The sequence below is a fragment of the Salarias fasciatus genome, chromosome 13, assembly GCF_902148845.1.
Source record: "Salarias fasciatus chromosome 13, fSalaFa1.1, whole genome shotgun sequence".
Classification (NCBI taxonomy): Eukaryota; Metazoa; Chordata; class Actinopteri; order Blenniiformes; family Blenniidae; genus Salarias; species Salarias fasciatus.
In genome coordinates, this window is record NC_043757.1 from 10,541,859 (window position 1) to 10,554,215 (window position 12,357).

At 42.8% G+C, this 12,357-nt stretch overlaps 2 protein-coding genes across 3 annotated transcripts in view; one reads left to right on the plus strand and one right to left on the minus strand.

Moving 5' to 3' along the window:
- Nucleotides 1-1,050: 1,050 nt before the first annotated feature.
- eif3s6ip (eukaryotic translation initiation factor 3, subunit 6 interacting protein) lies at nt 1,051-5,861 on the plus strand. Of its 2 annotated transcripts, none has more exons than XM_030105919.1 (15): nt 1,051-1,201; nt 1,506-1,548; nt 1,763-1,973; nt 2,085-2,164; nt 2,296-2,357; nt 2,461-2,530; nt 2,644-2,717; nt 3,010-3,181; nt 3,316-3,470; nt 3,573-3,743; nt 3,881-4,014; nt 4,249-4,422; nt 4,583-4,772; nt 4,859-4,939; nt 5,664-5,861. In XM_030105919.1, the coding sequence occupies exons 1-15, from the start codon at nt 1,178-1,180 to the stop codon at nt 5,733-5,735; spliced, it is 1,713 nt and encodes a 570-aa protein (XP_029961779.1). In that variant the 5' UTR covers nt 1,051-1,177; the 3' UTR covers nt 5,736-5,861. The 2 variants fall into 2 exon arrangements, with proteins under 2 accessions (XP_029961779.1, XP_029961778.1); XM_030105918.1 differs by having other exon boundaries at nt 1,057-1,213.
- Nucleotides 5,862-6,065: 204 nt separating this feature from the next.
- The window catches only part of cdh23 (cadherin-related 23), a 202,490-nt gene continuing 196,198 nt past the window's right edge, over nt 6,066-12,357 (minus strand). The window contains exons 60-69 of the mRNA XM_030105917.1: nt 12,043-12,299; nt 10,928-11,025; nt 10,722-10,842; nt 10,540-10,619; nt 10,361-10,401; nt 10,198-10,258; nt 9,286-9,415; nt 9,002-9,121; nt 8,655-8,765; nt 6,066-7,771 (exon numbers count right to left, since the gene is read on the minus strand). Coding sequence (XP_029961777.1) covers nt 7,430-7,771; nt 8,655-8,765; nt 9,002-9,121; nt 9,286-9,415; nt 10,198-10,258; nt 10,361-10,401; nt 10,540-10,619; nt 10,722-10,842; nt 10,928-11,025; nt 12,043-12,299 — 1,361 coding nt within the window. The 3' untranslated portion in view covers nt 6,066-7,429. The remainder of the gene's footprint in view (nt 7,772-8,654; nt 8,766-9,001; nt 9,122-9,285; nt 9,416-10,197; nt 10,259-10,360; nt 10,402-10,539; nt 10,620-10,721; nt 10,843-10,927; nt 11,026-12,042; nt 12,300-12,357) is intronic.

Here is a 12,357-nt window from a genome sequence, read left to right on the forward strand (position 1 = left end):
AAGTCGTTGACATTGGCAATAACTGTGCGTGCTTCTCATAACTTTATCATATTAAATTAACCACGTCTGTGACCGCTTGATGCCTCCACGGTGAGGCGGTGCGCTCACCTCGTAACTACTGCGCCACCTAACGACGTCTGCAAGTAGATACAAGTTCTTGGCCTACCCGTTATGATTATGATTGGAGGGGTTATTATTGATGCTTTATGTCAGTTTAGTTATATAAAGGACTTTACCACTAATATTAATTTGAATATCAAATATTATACATTTGGTCAAGTTCTTTTTCTTTTGTTTGAAAAACCTTAAAATATCTCTGCATCACCATAGATTAATTCCCTCCCCACTGAATGACATTTAAAAAATATATGCATTTAAAGACAAAAACGGCACAAAAATAAGTAAAAGAAATTTCAATGTGAATTTCATGGTGGGTGGTACGTTACACTTCTGGTAAACACTGAACAACCATGAAGCCTACATGTATTAATTGAAAGAGCATTAGGAATGAAATTCACTTTCACAGCCTTTCAACAAAGAAACAAGGCTACTCACACATTGATTTAGCCTCCCTAATAATGCATAATATTTTCTTTGTAATAATTTATATTTCAGGTCATAGTAGCGCACAACAATAGTGCACTTTCACCGAAGAGCATCATTCATTCACCTGGGAGGACTTACTCTGAGAAAACCAATTATAGGTGAGGTGGTGTTGGTGGCAAGGACGGGGCTTTGCGAGCATATGAAACTTTCGCTATTTCAAAATGATGTTTACACAAAATTAAAATTCAAAGAAGTATACTTTATATAGTATTCTTGTGGGTATTTGGACATGTCTTTAATATGTGGCCAAAACTAACATAAAAAATATTTATTTATGTGTACATTAAATTAATTGATAAAATGTCATTATTTATGAGAAGACTAGAAAATAAAACAGACCATAAAATTTGAACATTTAAAAGATTGACGAGATTAATTTGTCATAAACACTACATTTCCCACAATGCTTCAACAAGCCTGCTGCGTTCTACAACGTGACGTCATGACGTCGCTCTTCCTCTCCCTGCGTCCCTCTGGCCAGACCTGCGTGGTTTAGCTTCGCGGGCTAGCCCGGCACAATTTTCTCTTTCTCAATTTAATATTTGACGAGCTCGGACTAGCAGCTAACATCATGTCTTACCACGAGGAAGAGGAAGTACGTACACATTTCAATTCTAGCTTTGTGAACTTTGTCTTTACAAAACCGATTTTAGATATGATAGCGGCACCCGGTTAGCTTGTTAGCTAAGAAGCTAAATGCCTGTAACGAGCTAGCCTAGCATTCGTGGTGGCCGATGTTTTCCAGTTTTTCAAGAGATTACAAACAAGACACTGAAGCCTTTGTGGTAGTATCTCGATTCAAATGCTTTTGAAAGATAAATTCTCCTACAAGCAAAAGTAGATCAACTGCTGTCTTTCCAACAGATGTTAAACTAATTCATCTTTGTGTTTCTTCTCAGTACGATCCGTACGCCTATCCAAACGACTACGATCTGCACACCGGTCAGTATCTATCTATCACACAGAAAAACTAACAGCTGTTTCTGTTCACAGAATGTCTGATTATCTATTGAATTCAACTTTAATCTCAATGTCTGTAGTAAATCTACTATTTAGTGAATGTTTTGAATGGAAAGACTGATAGTTGTACACATGTGAAGTATGTTTCAGAGGAGAATTAAAGCTACAGTGTTACAGATTGTCATTGTTTTTACAGGTGACCCTAAGGCAGACCTTGCCTATGAGAGGCAGTATGAGCAGCAGACATACCATGTCATCCCAGAGGTCATCAAGAACTTCCTGCAGTATTTTCACAAAACCATCTCTGATCTGATCGACCAGAAGGTCTACGAGCTGCAGTCAAACCGGGTGTCTAGCGAGAGCATCGAGCAGAAGATCTACGAGATCCAGGATGTCTACGAGAACAGGTAACCTTTTGCTGTCTGTGTATGGAACTCTTCCTGTGATATTGTTAGATGACTGAGCTGAGGGTGAGTGTGCACTGAGTGTCTTATCTTTAATTTCCTTTTTTTTTTTAGCTGGAACAAGCTTACTGACCGTTTCTTCAAGACCTCTCCCTGGCCAGAGGCTGAAGGCATTGCGTCACTTGTTGGCAATGGTTAGTGCCATCATCCGCCATGGAAAATCAAGTTTTTGATATTGGACAGATTTATTCATGCCGTACTGTTATTAATTACTAGTTGTTGTTTGATTTTCAATCACAAACCGTGTACATTTATTTCTTAACAGATGCTGTGTTCCTTATCCTTTACAAGGAACTGTATTACAGACACATCTATGCCAAAGTCAGCGTGAGTAACATTGTCATATCAGGTCTTCTATACTTCAATCTTGACTGTGCTATCAAAACATACAGACTTTATTGTCATTAATAATGTGTTTGCTTATAAACAGGGTGGACCAACTTTGGATCAGAGGTTTGAGTCATATTACAACTACTGCAACCTCTTCAACTACATTCTCAGTAAGTCCCAGTTGCATTTCTTAGAAACTTTTCCCACTTGTAGTTGTATTGGGGGGAAAAAAAGTCCTCTCATGTATGACCTGTCATCTGATACTGTCTGTGACTGAAAACAGACGCTGACGGCCCTGCTCCTTTGGAGCTGCCGAACCAGTGGCTGTGGGACATCATTGATGAATTCATCTACCAGGTACCGTATGTTTTCTATAAAATGTATTATCAATAAGTAGATTGTCTAATGTGAATGGAAACATGACGATATGTAACTATATATCAGTGAGTGTATATTGAGTGTTCTCAATTATCGCTCCTGTGTTACAGACTGCAGTCGATCTTAGAAATTGCTTATATATTCTTGTAGCTGAAATTCTTCTGTTTTGATTTTATGTGTGCTATATTTTTCACAATACTGGTGGATTGTTTTATTGTTTGTGCCAGAAGCTGCGAATAAAAATGTGGGATCTGTACTCTTCCCTCTGTAGTTCCAGTCCTTCAGCCAGTACCGCTGCAAGACCGCCAAGAAGTCAGAGGAGGAAATCGAGTTCTTGAGAAACAACCCGAAGATCTGGAACGTCCACAGCGTCCTCAATGTCCTCCACTCTTTGGTGGATAAGAGCAACATCAACCGTCAGCTGGAGGTCTACACCAGTGGAGGTAAATGGCAACATTTCCAACATGTTTCGCAGATATGGATGGTTAAAAACAAACAAACAAAAAAAAAAAAACAGAAGATGCCACGCCTGCATATTACACAGTTGTTCTCATGTTATTTGTCGGATGTGACGCAGGAGACCCAGAGAGCGTCGCCGGAGAATACGGCCGTCACTCCCTCTACAAGATGTTGGGTTACTTCAGTTTGGTCGGCCTCCTGAGGCTTCACTCTCTACTCGGTGACTATTACCAGGCCATCAAAGTCCTGGAGAACATTGAGCTCAACAAAAAGGTGGAGACCAGTTGATTAACTCTAACTGATGCACTCTCCTGCCACTTGTAATCATGTCTCTAAACGTGTGCTGTGCTCTTTATTTCCCTTCCTGCTTTTCAGAGCATGTACTCTCGTGTGCCCGAGTGCCAGATCACCACGTATTACTACGTGGGCTTTGCCTACCTGATGATGAGGCGCTACCAGGACGCCATTCGAGTCTTCGCTAACATCCTGCTCTACATCCAGAGGACAAGGAACATGTTCCAGAGGTCGACGTACAAATACGAGATGGTCAGTCGGAGAGCTCCTTTGTTCACCTTTCAGTTTTGCAGATTTTCCCAAAATATCACACCTCGATGTTTGGATTATGTTCATAATCTCTAAGACAGAAGCAGCTGTTCCAAAACTGAAATCGCGTTTCTTTATAGATTAACAAACAAAACGAGCAGATGCACGGCCTGCTGGCGATCGCTCTCACCATGTACCCGATGCGCATCGATGAGAGTATTCACACCCAGCTGAGGGAGAAGTACGGAGACAAGATGCTGCGTATGCAGAAAGGGTGAGCGTCGATGTTCCTTTGTCATGTAGTTTCCTCTCGACTGGTTTTCCACTGTGCTAATTGATGGTGCGCGGTGATGTTTTGTGCATCAGGTTATTTCTTTTATGAAGTTTACTGTTGAAATTCTGTAACGATGAGATGTTTCTGTCTGGCTTTGACTTCCTGAAATGAATGGCCTAACCTGTATGGATGCATCAACATTTTGATTATCTGATGTTTCTTTTGCCGTCTTAGAGATCTGCAGGTGTTTGAGGAGCTGTTCAGCTTCGCCTGCCCAAAGTTCCTCTCGCCTGTGGTGCCAAACTATGACAACGTTCACCCCAACTACCACAAGGAGCCTTTCCAGCAGCAGCTGAAGGTCTTTGCTGAAGAGGTGCAGCAGCAGGCCCAGCTGTCCACCATCCGGAGGTAAAATTCACCGGGAAAGATATCCTGCAGACATTGTTTCTGCTTCAGTGGAGGAAATGCATGAAGTCCTCCTGCTGGCAGCTGTTTGTCAAATCACCTTCTGCAGTTCTCGAGTGGCTTTAGATATGTGCTCACACACACACGCACACTGTCCCTGCAGCTTCTTGAAGCTGTACACCACAATGCCAGTGGCTAAGCTGGCCGGGTTCCTGGACATGACCGAACAGGAGTTTCGCATTCAGCTGCTGGTCTTCAAGCACAAGATGAAGAACCTGGTGTGGACCAGCGGCATCTCGGCGCTGGACGGGGAGTTCCAGTCTGCCTCGGAGGTCGACTTCTACATCGACAAGGTGAAACACCGTTGATCCAGAGTGATGCCTGTTACCCTGTCATATCGGCTGTAAATGTATTTGAAGAAACTCTCTTCCTCCTCCAGGACATGATCCACATCGCAGACACAAAAGTCGCTCGTCGTTACGGAGACTTTTTCATCAGACAGATCCACAAGTTTGAAGAGGTGAGTAGTCTTTGGTAAAGATTGGAAAGTGCAAAACATTTTGTGTGGATTCTTCAATATAGTTTTTTTCCCCTTTATGTTTCATCACATAAAAATCATTCAGGGGAATGCTGTTCTTGCAGTTTGAAGTGATAAATGTGACTGAAGTGTGTTTGCACTGCAATCACTGAGCTTGATTTAATGCAGTGAAGTTAAGCTCACAGCAAACTCTCCACGAAAAGCTTTTAACGATGTGGGGAGACTGTCCGGCAACAGTCATTTGATTTTCTCTTTTGAAAATACTTACTTGCGAGAGAACTGCTAACTCTGTACCTACTTATGTATTTTGTGTTTGTAGGAAAAATAAGCAAATTTATGTGACGAGTTGTCTATTTAAGAGTAGGTTGTTTCATATCAGTACAATTAGTCTCTATTTTTCTCCTGCTATTACATGTCTCAATCAGTAATAAGTGTCATCACTTAGAACTGTAGGCATGTGTGAATATAAAGAAAATTGTTCAGTAATGTTTATAAAGTATGTCGTTTTTATAAGGAGTTCAACATGTTTTAAAACTCCAGACAGGTTTTATTAGGGCATGTTGCAAAAATGGATGTTGAGTCAGTCTTCACAGACATGACATGAGAGTATTTTTGTGTGGGATGTCTTATTCAGTATAAAAATAAAAAAGCTGTCTGAAACACCATGCAAAATCTCATTTGGAAACATGTCTGTTTTTCCCTACAGCTGAATCGGACCTTGAAGAAAATGACCGTCACTGGCACCTCCTCGACATCAGGGAGCGCCACAGCTCGGTGAGGCGGCACTGAAAGAAGACTCCTGAGTCACCATCTGCCCGGTCTCTAAAGTTTCTTTTGGCAACTCAGATTGATAAAAGCTTTTCTATGAACCCTGGTATCACAATAAAAGGATGAAGTGGTCAAACTGTTTTTGATTTGAATTTGATTTGACTGAGTAGCCACTAGGTGGCAGTGTTGTGCAGCTGGATTCAAGCTGAATTGTACGTGTGGACCACAATCACAGGGAGATAAATGTTTAGTGTTCTGAGCTCGTTACTCGTCCCAGATTCTGCTCACTTGAGCCCAACATTCCACCAAGAGTGAAAGTCCAAGGCTGTTGCATATTTCTTTTATTATCACAGATCATCCCACAAACATTTCTCAACACAGATCTCAGGGCTGGTGACAAAAAACAGAAATAAAAAAATTACAAAATGGGAATGTAAAAAAAGATAAATCTTTTTAAGTCACACCACTCGTGGGAAATGGTGTTGGCTGCCATATAAAGGAAAACAGAACAACATGTCACCAAAGCACAATATACACATACTTCAAACATCCAAAATGATTTCCTACCTGTTTTGGTAAGCCAGCATTGTTTTTTTCTTCAAAAATATCTTTAAATTCCATCATATTTTCCAAAAAAATAAAAATAACTAAAGCAAATGTTGCTCATTTTGAGCATGACTTTTACTCCCTCGGGTGGCAGTGTAAAGTCTGTGGGCACGATGCCATCTTTACATATATGTTTATAAAAAAATTCATTTATATATATTTTTTTCCTTCATAAGTCTTAGGCAAAGTTTTATTTCACTGCCTTTAATATGAAATTTCTCGTAAAAGACAACTTTATTTCCCCCCCTCGTTCCAGGCACCGTTCACTGTTTTTCCGCCATCGTCTCTCAGCATAGAGAAGTCGTGTCGGTAGTCAGAGATGATCCTCACTGGTGACTGACAACGCCCAGCATGTGAATATTCACTGTTGCAGAAAGCAGTGTCTTCTTTCAGAGAGAAACTTCACTCTGAAGTAGTGCTGGGAAATCCGTTCTTTCGTCTGCGTTTATATTTAATTAATCATTTCTCAACGAAACATATCAAACTTGTGATAAACGAAAGTCTTCTGTTCACACTCATTCAACACTGATTGCATCACTTTGCAGAAAGAAAGAAAGAAAGAAAAAAAAAAAGACTATCATCACGTTCCATTTGTGGCCATCCGCTGGTCTGAGTGTGTGTAGCTTCGCTTTTTTGAGTGTGTGTAGTTGTGTTTGTGTGAGTGTCTGCAGTCCAGGCATGACTTCAAAAGGGTCGGTGAGGATGAGGCACGATTTGAAGGTGGTGGTCAACAAGCGTCTCCCACAGGGAGGCTTCGGCCCGCTCTTCCACTCGGCTCTCTGGATGAAAGTGGATGACACCCGCTGCTTGGTGCTCTGATGACAGCCGGAACTTTCTCCAGATCATTTGAATAAACTTCGGTCTTGAAGCGGCTGACATGGAACCATCTTCGATGAGGAATCCTCTTGAACCAGCCCGGATGTGAGCGAGTCCCCCCCTTGGCGGGACGCCTCGCTCGTGGCTGTCTGTCTGATGATGCTCCCTAGACTACACACACTCTTCCTCCAGTTCTCCCCGGCCTCGTGAGGGGTGGCGGCGTGGAGGCACAAGGACACACACGAGCCGTGGCTGTGCTCAGACCAGCGAGGCCTCGGCTAGTCATAACTCGGTGATCTCCAGGGGGCTCTCCGACAGGGCGTCCCCGTCCTTGTGGCGGTGCATCGGCGTGGACTTGGCCGACTCCGTGCGGGCGTTGCGTTCAGAGTACAGCCCCCCGTCTGTGTTCAGAGCCTCCAGGGAACGCGCCAGGGCCCGCTGGTCGTCCTCGGGCAGGCTGTTGAGGTCGGAGGTCAGGAGGGTGCCCGTGCTGCCGTGCACCACGTGCACGCCTTCCGGACCCTTCAGCTCCACGGGGAGCTTGTGCTTGAAGCGCAGGGTGCCGCGTCCTCCGCCCATGCCCAGGTGCTCCTCCTCGTCCTCGTCCATGTCGCTCTGGATGAGCTGTTAGAAGAAGAGACGAGAGAAGTTGGTGATTTTCCACGCGATGACGAGGTTAAGAAGAAAATACAATAAAACATGGCAAGATATTAGCGAGCCATATTTTCAGGAGAGAAATCAGAAGCAAATTAGAAAAGGACAAGAAGTTGGAAATGTAGAAAGATCGAAGATCAGTGGAGAATAACAGACTGCACAGCAGGCCTGCTTTAATTAGAGCGTGGCTATTTTTAGAAGCATCTTGTTTGGTAAGATAAAGGAAACGACACTGAGAACATTCAGAAAAGTTCAGAAAAATGAAAACTTTGCTGATTGCTCCAAAGCCCCAGTAAAATTAAAAATACATTTTACAAGTGTTTGTTTTGTGTCCATGGACTAATTTACCTTCTCATTTACCTCCCGATCAGCACCAAATGTGAGTATTTTCACATTAAATTCCTTTTTTCTCTTGCAGTAAAACAATGAAAAATGCCTGATGCCTCATCTTCCACTTAAGGCTTAATTCTGCGGCTTATATGAATCCTTTGTTGATTTTCTTGACGCCGCCCCCCCTTCTTTTAGTTTCATATGCAGCTTCTCCGGAGTCTCCTCTGCACCAGCAGCAGAAAGTGAAGCACAACTGACTGAGGATCATGGTCTCTCTAAATCTGTGAATATATATAAAACGGACACGACTCCTCTTCATGGTCTCTCCATCTGAGCTCAACAAAACTGTCAAGAAGAATGAAAGCTGCCTTTGACCCAAAGTCTGGCTGAAGGTGCAGAGAAGGCAGAAGTAGTGAGAGCAGCAGAAAGGCTGTCGGAAAGCGAAATCAAGGAGATGCCAGATCAGTCTTCAGCGGTGGCAGACAGACGCAGCAGCAGAGAGCGTCCTTTCCCCCGAGCCCACCTCGGTGACTGATGAGTGATCTGCCTGGCTGGTGGACACGGTGACGAGTCGCGCTGCAAAGAGCGTTTTCAGCCTCAGGTAGTCGTCCAAAACCACCTTCAGCAGGGAACCCTGACAGGACGGCAGGCAAGGGGATCAAACAGAGTGTACAGGAGCATACCCCCTTAAACCCCCCCTCCCTGCTGTCACGGTGGTCGTACGTCAGAACCTGCAACCCTTTAACTGAACAACGGCTTGTATTCCAAGGTGGAGGAAGCTTTACATCTGTCCTCCAGTGTATCTCGAGGAGAACGTAATAAATCCAAAACCAAGGAAGCGTGACATTGTACTTGTGTGGGTGGTCTCACCTTGATAGGCCCCTCCCTCATGATCTGGCCCAGTTTAGCAATGTTGTCGTACTCCTGAATAGCTGCACGCAAATAGCGATCATCCTCAGGCTTCGCTTGTGGTTCTCGACCAAACGTGCCCTGCGAGGAGAACATGCATGAGCCCGAGGTTCTGCTGGTCTGACTCAGAAAGAAAACACAACGATGCACACGTCTTTCATCTGTGAGTGTTAAAGCCTGAAGCGGGGTATGATGTGTGTATGAGTCCGCCCGAGTATTGTATTACTGTTAACGCTGGTACTGACGTGTGTGCGTGCGGGGCTGTTCCACAAGTCGGTGATCTCGCTCAGGTTCTCAGGCAGGTCGTCCTCGTGGTCCGCCTGTGCAGCCAGCTCCAGGTTACGACAGAAAGGGTCCAGCCACACGGGATTGGCCCTGCAGAGGACAACAGTGCCGTGTGCATTGGGTTAAAAAAACCCCAAAACAAAACAAAAAAAAAAAGAGCACAATGAGTCACACAAACAGTATTACTTTGGTTCGCATACTGAACTGCTTTTCCACTTATTTTATGAAAATGTTTCAGATCAGCAATCTGAACAGCACTTTCTTTTGATGTTTCAAAAAAAAAAAAAAATTCACTGACTTACTTGTTGAAGAAATAATAAATTGCCAATGGAACGAGTAATAATTATCTTATGGTTATTTGGTTTTGATGAATTAATTATCTTTTTTTCCAGGCTGTTTAAATTTTTTTAAAAAGTGATTTGATACATAGGAATAAGTACAGAAGCAAGTTAATCAAATGGCACTTGACCAGATCAATAACACCCAGTGGGGAATTACAGTCATTACTAGAGGATCTTGGACTATTTTGACAGTAAAACTAGGCTTCGTAGTACATGTAGAGGATATTCCATCCACACAAGAAAACATATCAGTCTGTGGTTTAATGAAAATATTCTGTTGGCTGTTTTCTTATTTCTGAGTAACTTCGCCATAATGGCTTGAACGGAGATAAATGTTTTCCAAAAGGCCAACCCTGCCTTCTGTCTAGATTAACCATCGATTTGTTCAACATTGACAGAACCTGTCCCTTATCTTCAGAATAATAGGAAATATTACTGAAAATAAGGAATAAATTACGCACACAGAACCATTACAGAAACAAAATTGAGTGTGCATTTCCTGTAGGTGTGGAAATGAAGCTGGCATCTCACCCTTCAAAGGAGTACTTGTTAGTGTTTGGCATGTCCAAGATATCCATTAAACCCTGGTTCCCTGTGTGGAAGAAAATACATCTTTTAGAGAAAAAAAACAAACCAACCAACCAGACAAAACAAATGGGACTGTATGTGGCCATCAGAGACGGATGTTTTTCACCTGTTGATCCTGCAACAATTGCTTTCAGTTTCCTTTGGTGTCTGCAACAAATGAGAAAATTGTCACAGTAATATGAAGACGTCATTTTGTTGCTCAGACTGACAGTTCCAAACAAGGTGGAACAAATATTTTCAACTATGCGGCTGTCTATTAAGAGTCTGCATGAGGGGGATTCTTACACTCTGCGATAATGCCAGTTCATTGTGACAAACAGAAATCCTGCTAAGCAAAGCAGCACAGCCAGAATGATGATGACCAGCTGTGAAAGAGACGGAAAAAAAAAAAAATAGAAGCTTAAAAAGAACCAAAAGAAGTAACATCTGCAGCAATCTTTTCATCAGCGGGCCGCTGCGTTGCTGACCTGCAGCGTGGAGATGTCGTCCGGCAGTTTGTCCCCCATGGCAGGCTGGACGTCCACGACGCTGTGCGTCCTGAACAGGCTCCTCAGCTGCTCCTTGTTCTCGTCGATCATCCGGATGACTCTGCCAAACACGGCACATCGGCCTCAAATCACAGCAGAGCGCGGCGTGTTAGAGTGCCACTGCGCTGATAGAAGCAATACTACACCTTTCCACGTCGAGGATGGTGTTGGTCTGATTGTTGACCACGTGGATGAGCATGTCCGTCTGGCCGTAGTTCACCCTGCCCTTCTTGTCCACGTGGAACTGGACAGTGGGAGACAAAGAGGTAACACATTCAGAAATAGTGCAGATTTATTTATTTATTTTTTTTCATTTTGGGTTGAATCTTTTGATTAACTTCAGTTCCGATAGAAACTATTTTCCATATTAAAAATGTTTGGGGGCTGGCAGTCTTGAACATGTCCAGGATTAGTCACGGCACATTAGATTTAATATATACACAAGCATCTTTAGTCATTACAGGAAAGCAAAGCACATTAATTAAAATTATATAATGTAGTCAAGCATTATATAATGTCACTCAGGAAAACTAAAATTTATTAATATCAGTATTTGAATTATTTAATCAGAGTTGAATTTAATGAACACATTGAACCCCAACAAACTGGAAAGGTTTACTCTGCAAAGGATTTAAGAGGCATCTCTTAGGAAGATTAAACTTCAAACTCCAATTTTTGTGAAGTGAGAGACTTTGTCCTCAAGAATTGGAGAAGATGCACTAACAGCCAAAATAATGGCCAGATCAAGAGGAACAATGTGCACAAGTCAACTAAATATCCTTATGCCAAAGGGATTCATCTGTTGATATTAACATGGGACAGTATTTTCAGCGCAGCAGAGGTTATCTCTTCATTGCGCCTCTTTTCAAACTAATTCATGAACTAATTATGGCAAGAAGAAACAGCAATAAAACAGCTGAGATAAACCACAGAACACGCTGCAAGCGGCACACAGCTCTTATAAAGGTAACGTTTATCCGGGGCTGCAAATAAATCACAGGCACACAGGATGAAGCTTTATGGTAATTTTCATGCTTTTTCCAAGAGTGAAGACAAAAAAATAAATAAATAAATCACTAAAGTCTAAAACCGCTTGATTGGTGTTCGGTGATGAAGACAGATGGCAGCTCCACCACTGTTTTCATGAATCACAGAGAAGGAACAAACTCACAGCAACTTCAGTAACTTTCATCATGGTGATCAGTCACTAACACGCTTCAGGCAAATGTAGAATAAAAGCATTAGTATCAAAGAGTCAGACCTGGATGTCATCCAAATTGACGATCGCTCCGGTGATGTTGGACAGCAGGCTGACAAATTCTTCCTGGTTTTCTCGAACCAGATCAGGTATCTCATTGAAGACTATTTTGACCCTCTGGTCGTCGCGGAGGATGTAGATGTTCACGTTGGTGGTTGTGCTGTGTCCAACAGAATCGCACGCCAGAATCTCCAGCTGAAAGTAGCCCGGATTGTAAGCGGTGAAGAGGTCATAGGTGCGGATGATCCCATCTGTCAGACCTGTGCGAATGGCAGGACAGGATACGGACTTTATTGGGCTCTGCAAATGTGATGCATC

Bases quoted from the DNA above. Each gene is read 5' to 3' on its own strand.
- eif3s6ip (XM_030105918.1), top strand. From the start codon at position 1,178: ATGTCTTACCACGAGGAAGAGGAAGTACGTACACAT. The intron at 2,165-2,295 runs GTTAGTGCCATC...ATTTCTTAACAG, and splicing joins TGCGTCACTTGTTGGCAATG to ATGCTGTGTTCCTTATCCTT. The intron at 3,182-3,315 runs GTAAATGGCAAC...GATGTGACGCAG, and splicing joins GGAGGTCTACACCAGTGGAG to GAGACCCAGAGAGCGTCGCC.